The 14,345-nt window shown below is 38.2% G+C and overlaps 2 protein-coding genes across 9 annotated transcripts; both read right to left on the bottom strand.

Annotated features, from left to right (window-relative positions):
• Positions 1-1,351: 1,351 nt before the first annotated feature.
• On the bottom strand, positions 1,352-6,242 carry LOC113694526 (uncharacterized). 8 transcript variants are annotated; one of them, XM_072054808.1, is made up of 4 exons: positions 5,697-6,242; positions 4,720-5,463; positions 4,451-4,642; positions 1,352-2,683 (listed from the first exon to the last, which is right to left on the bottom strand). In XM_072054808.1, exon 4 carries the CDS (start codon positions 2,618-2,620, stop codon positions 1,526-1,528), a length of 1,095 nt encoding a protein of 364 aa, XP_071910909.1. In that variant the 5' UTR covers positions 2,621-2,683; positions 4,451-4,642; positions 4,720-5,463; positions 5,697-6,242; the 3' UTR covers positions 1,352-1,525. The 8 variants fall into 8 exon arrangements, with proteins under 8 accessions (XP_071910909.1, XP_071910910.1, XP_071910911.1 ...); XM_072054809.1 differs by having other exon boundaries at positions 4,451-4,599; XM_072054810.1 differs by having other exon boundaries at positions 4,451-4,576.
• A 1,993-nt stretch (positions 6,243-8,235) lies between these two features.
• Positions 8,236-9,733, bottom strand: LOC113695732 (auxin-responsive protein IAA14-like). Its single transcript, XM_027214870.2, has 4 exons — positions 9,297-9,733; positions 8,920-9,179; positions 8,730-8,811; positions 8,236-8,603 (listed from the first exon to the last, which is right to left on the bottom strand). The coding sequence occupies exons 1-4, from the start codon at positions 9,548-9,550 to the stop codon at positions 8,552-8,554; spliced, it is 648 nt and encodes a 215-aa protein (XP_027070671.2). The 5' UTR covers positions 9,551-9,733; the 3' UTR covers positions 8,236-8,551.
• Positions 9,734-14,345: the final 4,612 nt, after the last annotated feature.

Below are 14,345 nucleotides of genomic sequence, written 5' to 3'. Positions count from 1 at the left end.
GAGGAAATTCATCGGAGGTGAGAGGACGGGAGAGGAGGTGGCTCTTTTTCCTCTGGGTATCAAAATTCTGCTCAACTCTGCTGCTCCTTACTCCTTAGCTCCGAGGAGACGTCAATTTTCTAAGAGTGCTAAAATTGACTAGTCAATATGAGTCCGAGTTTGGATCACCATCAACGAACTTTGTCGGTGGGCGTGTCCGGACAGGAGATTATTTGCTTAAATTTATTCGCTATAATTTTCAATACACCTTTTTATCTTTTCAATTATCTTTTTATCTCACATACATCACATCACAAAAAATGCTACAGTATGTTTCGACTAATTTTAATTTATTCTCTATTATTACTGTCTAAAACACCTTCGTGTGCGGTGTAACTTTTAAAAGCAATCAACTACTTTAAATAGTTAAAATACCTTTTTTTTTTTCAAAGTAGTACGGCAATGGAGTTAGCAAGAAGTAAATTTAACTGAATTGAATAAAATTAGTAGTAAAAAACTTGCCCTTTCAATTTGCTACATGTAAGTCGAGCAAATCTCAAATTTGATCGGGCTTGAAAGATGCATATATAATGAATAACTTAGCATGAATTTTTCTTTTAAAATATATTCCATTCAGATTTATTTATAAACGGAAACGAGGTAATTGTCTTTTCAACAAAACGTAGCGTGGTCTCTTTTCTTGAGAGACGATTAATTCTCCTTGTATGTTTTAGAGGAGCTGCTCAGGCATTGGATCCTTGTCATGCTCATGCATGGTTTAATAGCTATCCAACTTCAATCTACGATTTTTTTTTGGGGATTATGCTACGTATAATTACTACTTTTTAAGGTTCGTTTCTTTCACGACTTTGTATGGCAGAACGTAGGCGAGAACGGGCGAGGAACGATGAGGATTAATGACGTCTTACTTACAGAAAGAGAAAGGTAGCCTTTGAAAGTCATCTCTTGATTTCAACGTCAAGGAAAAACAATACACAGGCAAGCAGTTCTTTTAATTCTGTGTTTTCGACCTTTTCAAGATCATTCAAAATAAAAAATAATAATAATACAAAATGTCAGGAGCCTAAAGGACTTGGTCGAGAGTGCCCCAAATACTTGTTCAACAAAATACCTCTTCCATTTTATCAAATTTTTTTTTCCCATATTCGATATTTCCTCCGACAGGAGAGCACATGTTTTACAGTAGTCAGCGGTATAAAAAGAACCCAATATTTATCTTCTATCCTGAGCATAGTGCAAGCCCCCGCCGCTATTATTCCTTGGAAAATAGGGGATCATTTCGCAACCAATAGTTGGTATTAGACCATATAGCCTGAAGATGGAAAAAGAAAAAGATGGAGGAGCAACGATATAGAAATAGAATACGTTGTCTAATGCTACTCAGTTAAAAGTCTTCAGAAACTCGAGTAGCTTAATATGGATGCCCGGAAAGTAGCCAACCTACCTAAGTGAATCACTTCTACCTGTTACAAAAACGATATGGGGTTTAAACAACCCTTGTTTCTTTCCCCCTTGAGAAGGATGTTCATCCTGTTGAGCGAGTACAACCTCCAGGGAGAAGGAATTTGAACTTTTCTGCATTCTCCACCAAGTAAGCAGGAAGATGTACTGCAGATGCTGAACGAGCTACTGAACCCATTTTCTTGATAATTTCCTTAAAAGTATACTCTTCAGGTAACATGTCAAAAAGATCATCTCCTTGACAGATGAGCTTCTGAATCCTGGAGTACTTCAAAAAACTTCTGTGCCTAACTCGGTCTGCATGACTATAGGCAGTCATTTTGAACACAAACTCTCGCAGATACCGGAAGCAAAAGCTACAGTGCCATCCTGCATCGGACAGAATAAAATTGGATTGTCGCGAATGTCGATACCGGGTCCAGGGGTTGTAAATGTGCACTGTAGCACGCCAACTACTATAGTCAACCGGGAATTCGAAGGAATACAGATAGTGCTTCAGCTCCAGATGTAAGACAGGAGGTACCCCATCACACCACTGCAGTAGTTTCACAGTGTGAGGAGTTGGTATTTCATCAGTGTCCGACATGATGAGGAGGTCGCCCTCCGAAATACCTGCCCCTTGAAGTAATCGATTCATAGCCCCACGCTGCTCTGCTTCAAGATTAAATGGGTTTTCATGTGAACCACGCCGAAGAATGCGACCAGGAAATACGTCATGGACAACCTTTTCCTCTGCAAATGCAAATCGATCCCGATTTGAAGCAAAAAAGACAGGTTTCGGGACGCCAGTGAAGGTGGTGTTGGCTTCCAAAATTACAAATTTAGTAACATAAGGAAGGAGTTCATGCCACCTAATTTCAAGAATGTCCAGCTCATTGCTGAATATAATGCCATCAAATACTCGGCGCGGCTCTAAGCGCAAGGTCCAGCCATGAAGACGACAGAGTTGGCCCATGGAAATGTTCTCTGCATAATAATGAGGTAGGCGTTCGAACTGTTCTGGAGGTCGGTCCCAAAGTGGGCGGAAAAAATAGGAGATCTTCTGGCCATGGTTAAATATTCCAATAATGCTGACAGGAACAAGTATCAAGAGTATTATAATGATATGTATATTTCTAGAAGGGCGTCTAGAGCTGAGGCGGAGGGGTCTTGGGGCCATAGTGCAAAAGATGCTGAGCAGGAGCAGTGCCTAACATGGCTCCATGGTTGCACCTACAGTATTCTGTAAGTTACCAAGGGTCAGGAGCCAGAAAGGCCGAAGATTACTACTACATCATTGTGCCAAAAAGTAAACCATTCTTCAAATTCAAGATATTAGGCATCTTAAAAAAACAAACAAATAGTATTCATCCGTATGCAAATTCATAGTGCTTAAGTAGGAGCAACCAATTGTTCAAAACTACTATCCTCAACTTTTATTGATCAATGCAACAGAGAAAATAACAATTTCCAGGATTTGGATTAGTGAAGCTTGGTAAACCATCAATTCAATAAACTCATAATCAGGAAGGCTTTCAGGTAGAGTCATCCTTAATGCCTGTTGTTTTACCTTCACTGGCCCAAATGGACATTATTCCGCAGAATGTGCATCGTTCTGACCACCACAAAGTCTACTGTTTGAGGTGCTGATTTATAAATTAACATCCCAAACCAGTCCGGTCCAGTCAAAGGTGGGTTCCCAATGCTAAGCCAATTTCAAATGCCTAATTTTCTGTACCACATAATCTACCGATAATTTTGAATCATTACTAAATTTTCCTTTTAAATATGATTTTGTCCCTGGAAGATCACGCAATGTCAGCAGTAAAAATGCATTCCTACTAAGGATGCTAAATAACACTTAGCTATGTGATGTTCCATCTATGAAGATAATCAGATGTTACAAAATTTCTCACAAGATGTCCCTCCAGCTGGAGTACTTTAGTCTTGCTTCGGCTTTAATGTAGAGCACATTGAAGGCATCAACAGCAGTCTACTTGAATTAAATTTTGAAGGTTCCCTCTTACCTGTTGGGCATAATTTATGTCATTGCTTTCAACACAGCGGATTCTTATTGATCGGAACTTTCACCAAATAAGGTGAATATTCTAAAGTACAAACCCTTCGTTTAAGTTTGGCTCAGCTTCTTCTCCCTTTTCTCGCGATAAGATCTCATCAGTCAGAGGCCAAAAATTGGCCCACAACACCTTAACATGGCTTGAGTTGCCCTAACCAGAACTCAATAAGCTTATCCAATTCAATATCTATTGCTAAATGTTATTCCAAAATGTTGTATCTTTTCTACCCAAATACATTTCAAGGACCTTGTGTTATCTCTGTTGAGCTCTTTTAATTATTATATCAAATAAACTAAGCTGCTTATATGCCCATTTCCATTTTCCCGTTTGAATGATCATCACTTTCAGGACATTTCTGGAAATTTTGTCAGGTAAATGCCAGTACAGAGGGGCTTATACCAACATTCAACCTACAATCTTCAAAGGCTTATTTTGTGATGGGGGAATAGTTCAATTACCATTCTGAAAGCATTATTGTAATGCAAATCCTATAAATGCCATTTCTATTTTCCTTGTCCTGCTTTGTTTTTTTTAAGAAGCATCACACACCACATTTTTCTGCAGAAAGTCATCAGCGAGGCAGCAAATGAGCCAGAAGCAGGCCTTCCTATAATTAAACTCTAATAATTTTTTTCTATTGGTTCTTAAGCAGTTAGTTGGAGGAGAAGAAGGCAATAGAAAAGAAGGGATTTTAAACGAGTTTATTCCCATGCAGGCTTTGGGACTGTTTTGAGGTGTCTGCATCCTCAAATGACAATAGAAAGAAAGGGACATTGAAACAAGGTTAATCCAAAGTAGGGCTTGGGACCAATTTGGCAGTGCCTGCATTCTCAAATGGCAGTAAAACAAATGCATTCCATACTATTCTAAAACATCTTCTAATTTCTAGTGATGCTCATTCAATTGAGGCAAATAAATCCATATTACCCTACCTCATCCCTCTTCAAGATGCTTAAACAGAGCTGATAAAGGATTCACATCCCTTGTACTGCTCATATAGCTGCAGAAGCCAACTTTGATGTGCCTACTCTCACATGCATAAAAATACATCAGTTCTTCTGCATTATTGGAATCATACCTCCTAATCAGCATCATCATCAAGGTGCAAGTGTTAACATGCAAACCTTAGTATGAGAACACAATAATACCATCAGTGGGAGTACATTAAGCAAACACACTAGAAGCTTAAAATAGTACTTGCCACGACAAGGGAATGAAGTCCTTCACCATATCTCAGAAGCTCCTTTACCCAGAAGAATGTAAAATCAAGTCATCATCCAGAATGATCTGACTAGATCAGATTTTATTGAATTTCTTGCTCCAAGGTTACAAAATCAAGCCCGTTAGTCAAAGTTGTGGAAACATGACCTATACATTCAAACTTAAGAAAAGAATGATGACAATTAAATCTGTTGGGCGTAATTCTTAAAGCAAAATAAAAATAATGACAATGTGTGTGTGTGTGTATATATATATATGTATGTATGTATGTATATTGAAAAACCAGAAAATTTCCAAATTGCACTTAGTATAAAGAAAATGAATGTCATGTTGTAATTAATGTGGAAATGCTCTCCAACTTTTATGTTTACAAACTCCTGGGTATTGAATGAAGTGTTAAATTACAAAAAATGGGTTTTCATTCCTTTTTCTCCTTCTTCCGTCAATCAGGTAAATTAGACTATCAATAAGGAAAAACCATTGTCCATAAGCCTAGGATATCTCGGTGATTAGTACTACTAGATTGCATTGCCTTAATTTATCCACTCATTTAATCCATCTTAGCAGCGATCAACACTATCAGATACTAAAATCAAGTAAAAGAATAACATAGGAAACCAAAAGGTCGTCATTGAGTAGAAGTGTTGAAACTTTAATCCCAAAAATTTCCTCCTCCTCGTCCTTAATCAGCATTGATTTCAACACGCAATTAAGGTGTTCAAACCTAATAAAGACATTTAAGTCAATCACAATCTTTGATTAAACGGGAAAGCTAAATCCGAAAACAGACGTAGTAATGTTTTCAACCCTTTATAGTAACAAGGAAAAAGTCAACGACGATAATTCGAATTAAACTGTAAAATCTAAAACAACTATAACCACGAATAAAAGAAATTCCTGAAACTATAAACAATATACACAACATAACCACAAAAACGGAAAGAGAGAGAGAAGTACCTCTCATGAGCGCGCACGATTTTTTTTCCCTTTGGTTTCCACGAATAAAAGAAATTCCCGAAACTATAGCTGTAGTGGGCTTCTTCGTTTGAAAAAGTTAGCAGTTAAAAGCTTTCTGGGGTGACAGTGTTGGATGCAGGTGAAAAGGGGAACTTTTTAAGGATGGGGAGAGGGTGTTTGTGTGTGGTGGGGGGGGGGGGGGCGGGCCGGCCGGGGAAGGCAAGAAAGAACAAAGTTGAGTACGAGTAGAAGTACATAAAGTCAAAGCAGAATGGGATTGGGATGGCTGGGGAAGTTGTGGTTTTCAATTTGTTTTGGAATTGGGAGCTGATTTATAGCTCCTCTTCTGGGACTGAAAACAGAGAGCAGGGTAGGAATGAAGAGAGTGAAAGTGAGGAGGACGACAGGAGGAGGAGGAGGACGACAGAAAGCAGTGCTTATTAACATTGGCGGAAGTAACGGGGATTTGGGGTAGGGTGGATGTAGAGGAGTTTTCCCACAGCGGGAGCAGTGCTTGATGTTGTTGACGTAGCATTGGCGCGGCGGTTTCGCAGTTGGCAGAAGTTGACGTGAGGTGAGTTGAGTTTGCTGGTTACACGTGGTTTCAGATTTCGGAATCATCGACATCCATGTTGCTTGTTTGTGCTTCAATGACACTTTTACCCCTCCTCTTTCGTCAGATCCTTGTTAATCCATTCTTTAGTTCTCATCTCTCCTTGTGAGGTTTAAAATCTTTACTCTTTTTATTCTTTGTTTTTTTTGCTCACACAAATGGTATCACAGATTCTATTTCATCACAAGAATATTTACAAAGTCGGAGCAAGTGCTCCTACGTCATTTCTGGCCAAACGTCGAGTTAACTGTAGAGGAAAGGAATCCAAGTTTAGGCAATTTTTGCCATATGATTCGGCCGGGATTGCATTTTCCGTCATTTTTCATAAAAAAATATTATAGCGATTTAATGTATGTGAGGAAAAAAGATAATAGAAAAATGTGATCATACAAAACGACATAATTTTCTGACAGAAAATGGCAATCCAAAGAGGACGTATAGTTACCTTCCCTCTCTTCATAAAGGAAAGATTAATCCTTTACTAAAACTCCGCTTAGGTTTTTGTTCCTATTACTGGATCAAACGTACCACACACCTTGATCTTATTCACAACTTTTTTATCGTCTGATTGAATCATAATCCTCATCCAACCTTCCTCTTTGGCCTTCATGAGTGCAGTTCTGATTGCATTTGCTTCTTCAATCTCTGCCTTGCGACGTTTACTCTCATTTCCAACCCCGGTGCTTATTGCTTGCCACGATTCCCTAACCAACTCTCCCTCTTTTCTGATCCACAGCTACATCAGCGTTTAGCATAATGATGCCGTGCCGTTTGTAGGTGGTGTCCATTTGACCTCAATCTCTAAATTTCTACTTCCGTCTTCTTTTCCATTTCCCTCCCCCGTTTGTATAACTCTGTATAACCTGCCATTCTTGAATTGCCTTGCTCACTACTATACCTGGGCATTTTCCTTCTCTATTGAACTGTATGTGATTTCTGGACTTCCATATTTGCCACAAAATATTCACTATCAATGCAATATATTCCATTCCTTCTACTCTCTCATGAACTAAATCTTTACTTGAATAAGAACAAAAAAGTATCTTCTTTTGTGTTTGGACAGCCAATTATTTGGCCAAATATATTTGCTGACATCACCATTACAATTTCCAATACACCTTTTTATCTTCCCAATTACCTTTTTATCTCACATACATCACATCACAAAAAGTGCTACAGTAAAAATATTTCAAATAACTTACAATCCAAACACACTTATTAATGTTCTTAACTATTCCTACTTCCTCAAATCTTCTTAAATTTCAATCGTGACATTTTTTTTATCTATTTCGACGAACAAATATTTGCCTTCCAAAGATCTGAAGTAATTTTTATGAGCATAATTATATATATATACATAATTTTTTTTTGGTAGAAAAAGTTTGAATGAATTTGACTCTAATCACCATCACGAATCAAGACGTGCCTCTATAACTATAAATGCCTCTATAACTATAAATCACTTATAGATGATTTTTACAAATCACTCACAACACCACGAATCAGGTCGTGCTTCTAGAATTATAGATCACTTACAAAGAATTTTTACAAATCACTCACAACACGATCTCTTATAGATCACTCACAGCACAGTAGTTTCACAAGATTCTTACAGATCATTCACCAATACGGTCCTTACATGCGCACCAATTTATAGTAGGATTCAAACACACTATTTTTGTAAAAAAGTAATCCATCCTTGCTAATTGAGACAATTTGTGTTAGCTAATCTCATATTCTTTGTTTTGGGTTTGTGTATGTATGCTTTTTGATGCTGTGTATCCCCAATCCCAGCTCCCCCGCCCAAAGAAAAAAAAAAAAAACAATTACAGCTCTACGGATCCGACCAGTGAGACTGCTACTACATCCAGTTATGCCCTTCGTTTTTGGAATCGAGGAATTATACGTAGCAATTGCAAATGCAAGTCGCCTGGAATGTAATTTGACCATAAGATTGCTCAACTTGGTATTGATAATATGTTGATTAATGAGAGAGGTTGGCATTTCTATTGCCTAGCTACAACTCTTCTTCTCATGTTTGTTTGGTTAATCCAGATTCCTATTCCAAAAGGTTCCAAATAATAAGAGCAACATGTCTACAAGAACATCTAAAGAATCTAAAAACCAAATATCTTCTACACATTCCATCTAAGAAGCAAAAACATTTGCCAGATGATGATCTGTCACTGTTAGGCAACGAGTCGTAAACCACCAAAAGATGCCTATTCCACCTAATTTCATTTCAGTCCCTTTTCCTCAGCAATTTCAGACGTTGCACTGAAGTAATGAAATTTCTGCAAAATCAAGAAAGTCAAAATAGCCATCAGAATCTGTGCTTAACCATATTGTAATCTGCAAGAACAGAGGATTGGTGCCCCAAAAATAGCCAATAAATTAGTGTAAGAATAGGATTTAAATACCCCCAGTTGACATCTTCAGCTAGTAGCCAATCACCTTCCTTGTCTTGAAAAATGAGCTGGTAAGATTGCACACTTTGCTGACCTGTTTCCAAACAATCAAAAACAAGAAAATCTTATCAGAAATTTCACTAATTAGAGCGAGAAAATATCTTCAGTACTGATTTGTTTGCAGTAGCACATTCTTACTTACATTTACCAAACATGCCAACCAAGGTTTGAAGGAGTGTCTGATAAGAATGATAGAGATTCAAGTCCACCTTTCTAGCTATTCCCACGCCTTCCATTTTCACCTTCACGTACATGGAGTTTCTTCCCCTGACACCACCTCCAGCGTGACCACCACCATTCTCCACCGTTACACAGTTTACAAAACCACCAGGGCGGTTCTGCTGGCAAATCTTCTTCCTCCACGAATTAATTGGAGGCCACCCCACAAACCCACGATCAGCACTGTCAAAAACAACATCTAATTCAGCACATAAACATTGATGCCCACAAGAAAATTTTGTACTGACAATAAAACCTTGTGCACGAGATTAGGACGCCCACAGAGCCAAGAGGAATTACTTGTTAGTCGTGACAGAACTAATCTCAGGCTCATCCACATCATCTCCCTGGTTAGACTGCTCATCCCATACCAGCAAAGCCAAAGTTTGAGGCACGTGATCATCAGCATTTTTCTCCTCAAAGGCTTCAACAGAATTCCGTTTCTTGATGTTGCATTCCTCATTCTTTACTGGGCTTGCCTCAATTTCAGAGAAATTTAAATCGAACCCTTTATCAGGAATGCTGGAAAGTGCAAGTCCCAACTGAAGATCCATATCATCCAAGAGAGAACGAACACAAGCAAGCAAGCAATACAGAACACCAGTCACCTTTTTTCTTTTGGTGCAGAGGAAACAAAACGTCTCGAAATCCGATACGATTTCTGTACAGAGAGTTTTAGCTGGAGAAGTGAATTCTAAAGGATGTCGACTGTAGAACTCCCACTCGTTATATATAGGAAAAGAAGTGGGGGGGGGGGGGGAATTTTGGGGGACAAGGGAAGGGAGGCCGAGAGAGGCGGTCGTGGACGGTAGCCAACTGGGGACGACATTTTCTTCACTCTGTCCTTCTCATTGCTAGACTTTTAGCCGACCCAATTGCTTCTGATGCTCCTTTTATTAGCCGACACAAGGTCTTCTTTTATCGACTTTCTTTCTTTCTTTCTTTCTTGGTTAGCAATTCTACGCCCATTCTTTACTGGTGTACTTCACGCTCTTTATTTTGAGTTTACAACGGCATTGAAACCCCTAACAGAAATCAATTTTCTTTCCTTATTTTTTTCTTTTTTCCTAAATCTAGATTGAAAAGAAATGGATGGATGTTTCTACTTGTTTGGAAATTAAGCCCGCCATTTCATCACCAAGGAAAGCATATTATGTATTATTCTATGCTGCTTGAGAACATTTTCAAGCACTGAATAAAATAAATTTTACTGACTATGTGGAGATGTTAGACTCAAAATTCACAAAAATATTTTGCCCAACACTTTTTTTTTTTTTTTTGAGAATTGGCGAGCTTTATATAACAAAATAAGAATTTGCACTCTAATCGTCAACTTTCCCCTCTTATCTTCCTCTATAATTCCAAGAAGATCAGGGGAAAAATTTGACTCAAAAATAACTTTATTAACCCTATTGAGATAATTAGCCATAAAGTCAACAGTTTGATTACATTGACGATATACAAAAAATATAGTCAGCTTGATTACATTGCCCAACACTTGCCCAACACATTGAACTGGCGTTGATGAATTGTCTCGTAAGAGAGCTACCCCTTTATTGTATTATTTGAATACATCCTTAAAGTAGTTGCAGTATTGTTAAAAATTGAAACTTTTAACACTAAATTTCATTCAAATTCAGATAAAATCCTTATTAAAAACACTTAATAAATTCAATACGATTAGGACTGTCCATAACACGAGCAGCCGCACCAAACCCTTTCACAGAGAAAAGGGTTTGTTAATTTTAATTTTTTTATGAAAAGACTAAAATGAAATCTAGATGCTTGGTCTTGGTGTGTTCCAATAATAATAAGAAATAAAGAGAAAAAAAAAAGTAGACTAAAGAAAGAGAGTTGAAAGTAAACGCTTTGTCCGGGGGTGAGGACACAATATGCTTAAATCAAGCGCGGGCTCCGGCTTATTAAAGAAACAAGAGGGGGGGGGGGGTCTTTGAATTTTGATTCCTCAGCCGCATTGGGGGGGGATACACACCGTTTTGTAGACCAAGCGTCAAACTGAAGGTCCCACCTGTTGGGACATGCTTTGTTCGATTACATTCAGTGCACTCTGTCGTTTCGTTTCCTTCCATTTTCGTCTTTGACTATCGGATTTGTACAGCAAGCAATCCCCGGACACAATCCCGACCTCTCCAATCTTATCCATCGTTTTTGCATGCATGATGCGATGCATTCAGATTTTGTGCACCTCCTTATTTCTTGTGCAGCAGGGATGAATCATATAAATATTGGTGAGAAGTTAGTACTAGAAAGTATATACTATCTTTTTTCCCTCTCCATTCACATGAAGTTCAACACATCACCGTCAAAATATACTGCCCCCCCAAAACATCCCCTCACCAACAAGAATATATATATATATTATGGTTTTCTTTTTGTATGGTGTATATATTGGTCTATGAGATGATGAATCTGTTCTCTTCTCCGGAGAACTGATTCGAGAACGATCTTTATTTCTCCGGACATTATTTATTCTCGTCTTTATTGAAAAAGCCTGTGGTGCCCAGCCCAGATGATAGAAACTGATCGCAGAAATCAATGAACATATACGTACATGTTCCCGATGCCTGTTTTACCTTTGCGAATAAGTATGTAACGCCTGCATCGCTTAAAAGTTAAAACACAAGGAAAAGCTACGTTACAATAGTTTGCATGCTACAGACACAAATTCGAAGACAGTTTGTCGAGGTTCAATTGGAACAATTCATTGTATCACCACAACAGATTGAAAGGCCAAGGGAACAAGCTTCATGTGGATTGGAACTTAAAACTTGAAAGTGATCGAGTAGTACTCCTGGAATCCAGATCAGGGGTTTCATATACATACATGCCTTCTCTTTTATATATATATATACACACACACACACATCAGTATGACATTTAAAAGATGCATCCCTCAATAATTCCAACAACCAATAAACATCAATAAGCTGTCCGTTTATTTATATCCAGAGAGAGCCCACCTGTTGATCCTTTGATGCAAAAATTAATTGGTGTACTATATATATACCCCAAAGAGCAAATTAATGGCCCTTGCCTGAATGAATATTGTTAGAGGACTTCTTTCATTAGATCTATATATACTGATAAATTATACTACACATTTGTTCAAAGAATCGGGTCATCTGACTCTCAAATGCTTGAGACCCTAAACAGTTATTGTGATTATAAATAGAGGCATTGCAACAAATCACGAGCATTCTGGATTATGATTCAACACAAGTGTCAGTCACATATAGACACTCGATAAACCTGACAGAGATAAAGGACCACCAAGACATTTTTATTGTTTGGACCACTTTGATTGCTGATAAGATGAGCTTAATTAAGATGAAGCTGGTCCTCATAATATATCATATTCTGATGCTGCTCTAGTGGTTTAAACAAGTAGGCACGATGTTGAAATCTGGCTGCAAGATTTTACACCCATTGTTAATTTGTCTTGTTTAAATGAGTGGCTATGGTATTTCAAGAAATCTGATCAAATGGTCCAATTAGGTAAAAATATTATTGTGGGCATAAGCATGTATACATGTGGTCTCCTTTTCAAGAGTCTCAAATAGACTCCTATCCTTCAAACAGGTCCCCCCCCCCCAACCTCAGCTGGGAATTGGGATTCCGTTTCCAAAGAAGAAAGGTCCCCTAGTATTGTAAGTGCGTGCTTGTTCATGCATGCCACTATTGCCTATTTGTCCCATCTTTTTTCGAAGAGCTAAAATATTTTAAAGTGAGTGTGAGAAAATGAAAAAGTACAAATATATTCGTCTTTGTCAAAAACTAATGGACATGTACAGCTAGCCATACGATTCTGATATGAAGACAACCCTTTTGCTGGAAACAAAATGTGACCATCCCTCTGTTTTCAACTGTCCAACATTTCCACCATGCCTGATTTCAAATTAGTCAACAAGAAGATACGAGACACAGAAAATAATTATTAAGTTCCCTGGCCTGAGGACTTGTTCGCATATTTCAAAATTGTGTGTGCGTGTGTGTCTATACAGATATAAAGCAGATATGAACTGGGTTTGTTTAATCAGCGTCTGCATAACTGAATGGCAGTTTATTTGGTTGTCTTGGCATAGAAATAGAATGGTTGGCGGCTTGCTGGATTCTAATTTCTATGAGCCAACTGGCTGCGTTGACTATTGAATGTTGATATTCATTCATTGGCAACGGAGAGACCATATGTCAAGAACTGTTTGGCTCATTCGATTTCTTTCGGATTAATTTGGAGGATTTGCTTGTAATACTCAAATAATTCGGCTTAATGACAAATAGAAAAAAACGAAAAAAAAAAAAAAACTTAATCTACATAGACATTCCTTTTGTGCGATAATAATCTGCTTGTTTAGCTTTTTGTGGTCAAATGGTGTCCAAATAAAGCAGCATCCACAGTAGGACGGGAATGCGAGCCGGAACTTAGATTGGATTTTTCTGTCTGTTTTTGTTCTTTTTGTGGTAAATTACACTCTACTGCTCCTTTATCAGATTTGTCACCTCTAGCCTCTAGGGATCTCTTTTTGAATTGTTTGAAATTACATGGGCTTAAAATAAAAAAGGAAATTACATGGGCTTTTCCCGTAAAATACCCCATCATTTGGCATAGACTTAACAGGAGAGATAGCGTAGAGAAAAATCATTTTCCATCGGACAGCCTTAGTTCTGCACAAAGAGCTGAAGAAAATTTAAAATGATTTTAAAAACAGAAGGATGTTAACAAAACCTCAGGAGATTTCAATGCAGTTTATCGTTTGCTGTTCGTCTGTTTGATGTTGATCCGATATGACGTGTTCTTTCTTTCCTTCTGGTTGAATTTATGAAAATATATGGTTAGACACTTGTAAGATTGCAATCGAAGAATAACAACAGGGATGAATGATCATTACATCCTATTAACAGAGAAGTACAAAGTGCTTCGCCTGAGTTTACACTACCGTCTGGTGTGTGCGTCGGACATAAAACATTGACAGTTGAATTTGGCAGCAAAGCTTTTAATTGACATGACTACTGGGTCAAGTACTCGTGTTTCACTAAATCCAAATCAAGCCCAGACAAGTCCTGCTTACACTTCTAAAGAAACAGCAGCATTCCAAACAAGGAACTTGGGTGTCAGACATGAATCTGTGAACCTATTGGACATTTAAAGTTTGGAAGGCTTATGGAGTTGAGGATCCAGAGGAGACGGGCAGGGCTCAAAACTGGGAGTCAGACTGGCAAATTTGTCCACCACTGGCCCTTCTGGTCACCCCCAAGCCTCTGCAGTTCATTAAATATACTTCGATTGTACGATCTGTAACCTGCTCCAGTGTCAATCTAGTTGCTTTACTG

The sequence above is a fragment of the Coffea arabica genome, chromosome 6e (assembly GCF_036785885.1).
Source record: "Coffea arabica cultivar ET-39 chromosome 6e, Coffea Arabica ET-39 HiFi, whole genome shotgun sequence".
NCBI classification, from domain to species: Eukaryota; Viridiplantae; Streptophyta; class Magnoliopsida; order Gentianales; family Rubiaceae; genus Coffea; species Coffea arabica.
Note: the sequence above shows the minus strand (reverse complement) of the source record. Positions and strands in the feature narration are given on the sequence as shown.

Excerpts from the sequence above, each read along its gene's own strand:
- LOC113694526 (XM_072054808.1), bottom strand. The coding sequence starts at position 2,620 with ATGGCCCCAAGACCCCTCCGCCTCAGCTCTAGACGCCCTTCTAGAAAT.
- LOC113695732 (XM_027214870.2), bottom strand. The coding sequence starts at position 9,550 with ATGGATCTTCAGTTGGGACTTGCACTTTCCAGCATTCCTGATAAAGGG. Across the intron at positions 8,812-8,919 it reads GGTTGGCATGTTTGGTAAAT|GTCAGCAAAGTGTGCAATCT; the intron begins GTAAGTAAGAAT and ends GTTTGGAAACAG. Across the intron at positions 8,604-8,729 it reads GCTGAAGATGTCAACTGGGG|AAATTTCATTACTTCAGTGC; the intron begins GTATTTAAATCC and ends TTGATTTTGCAG.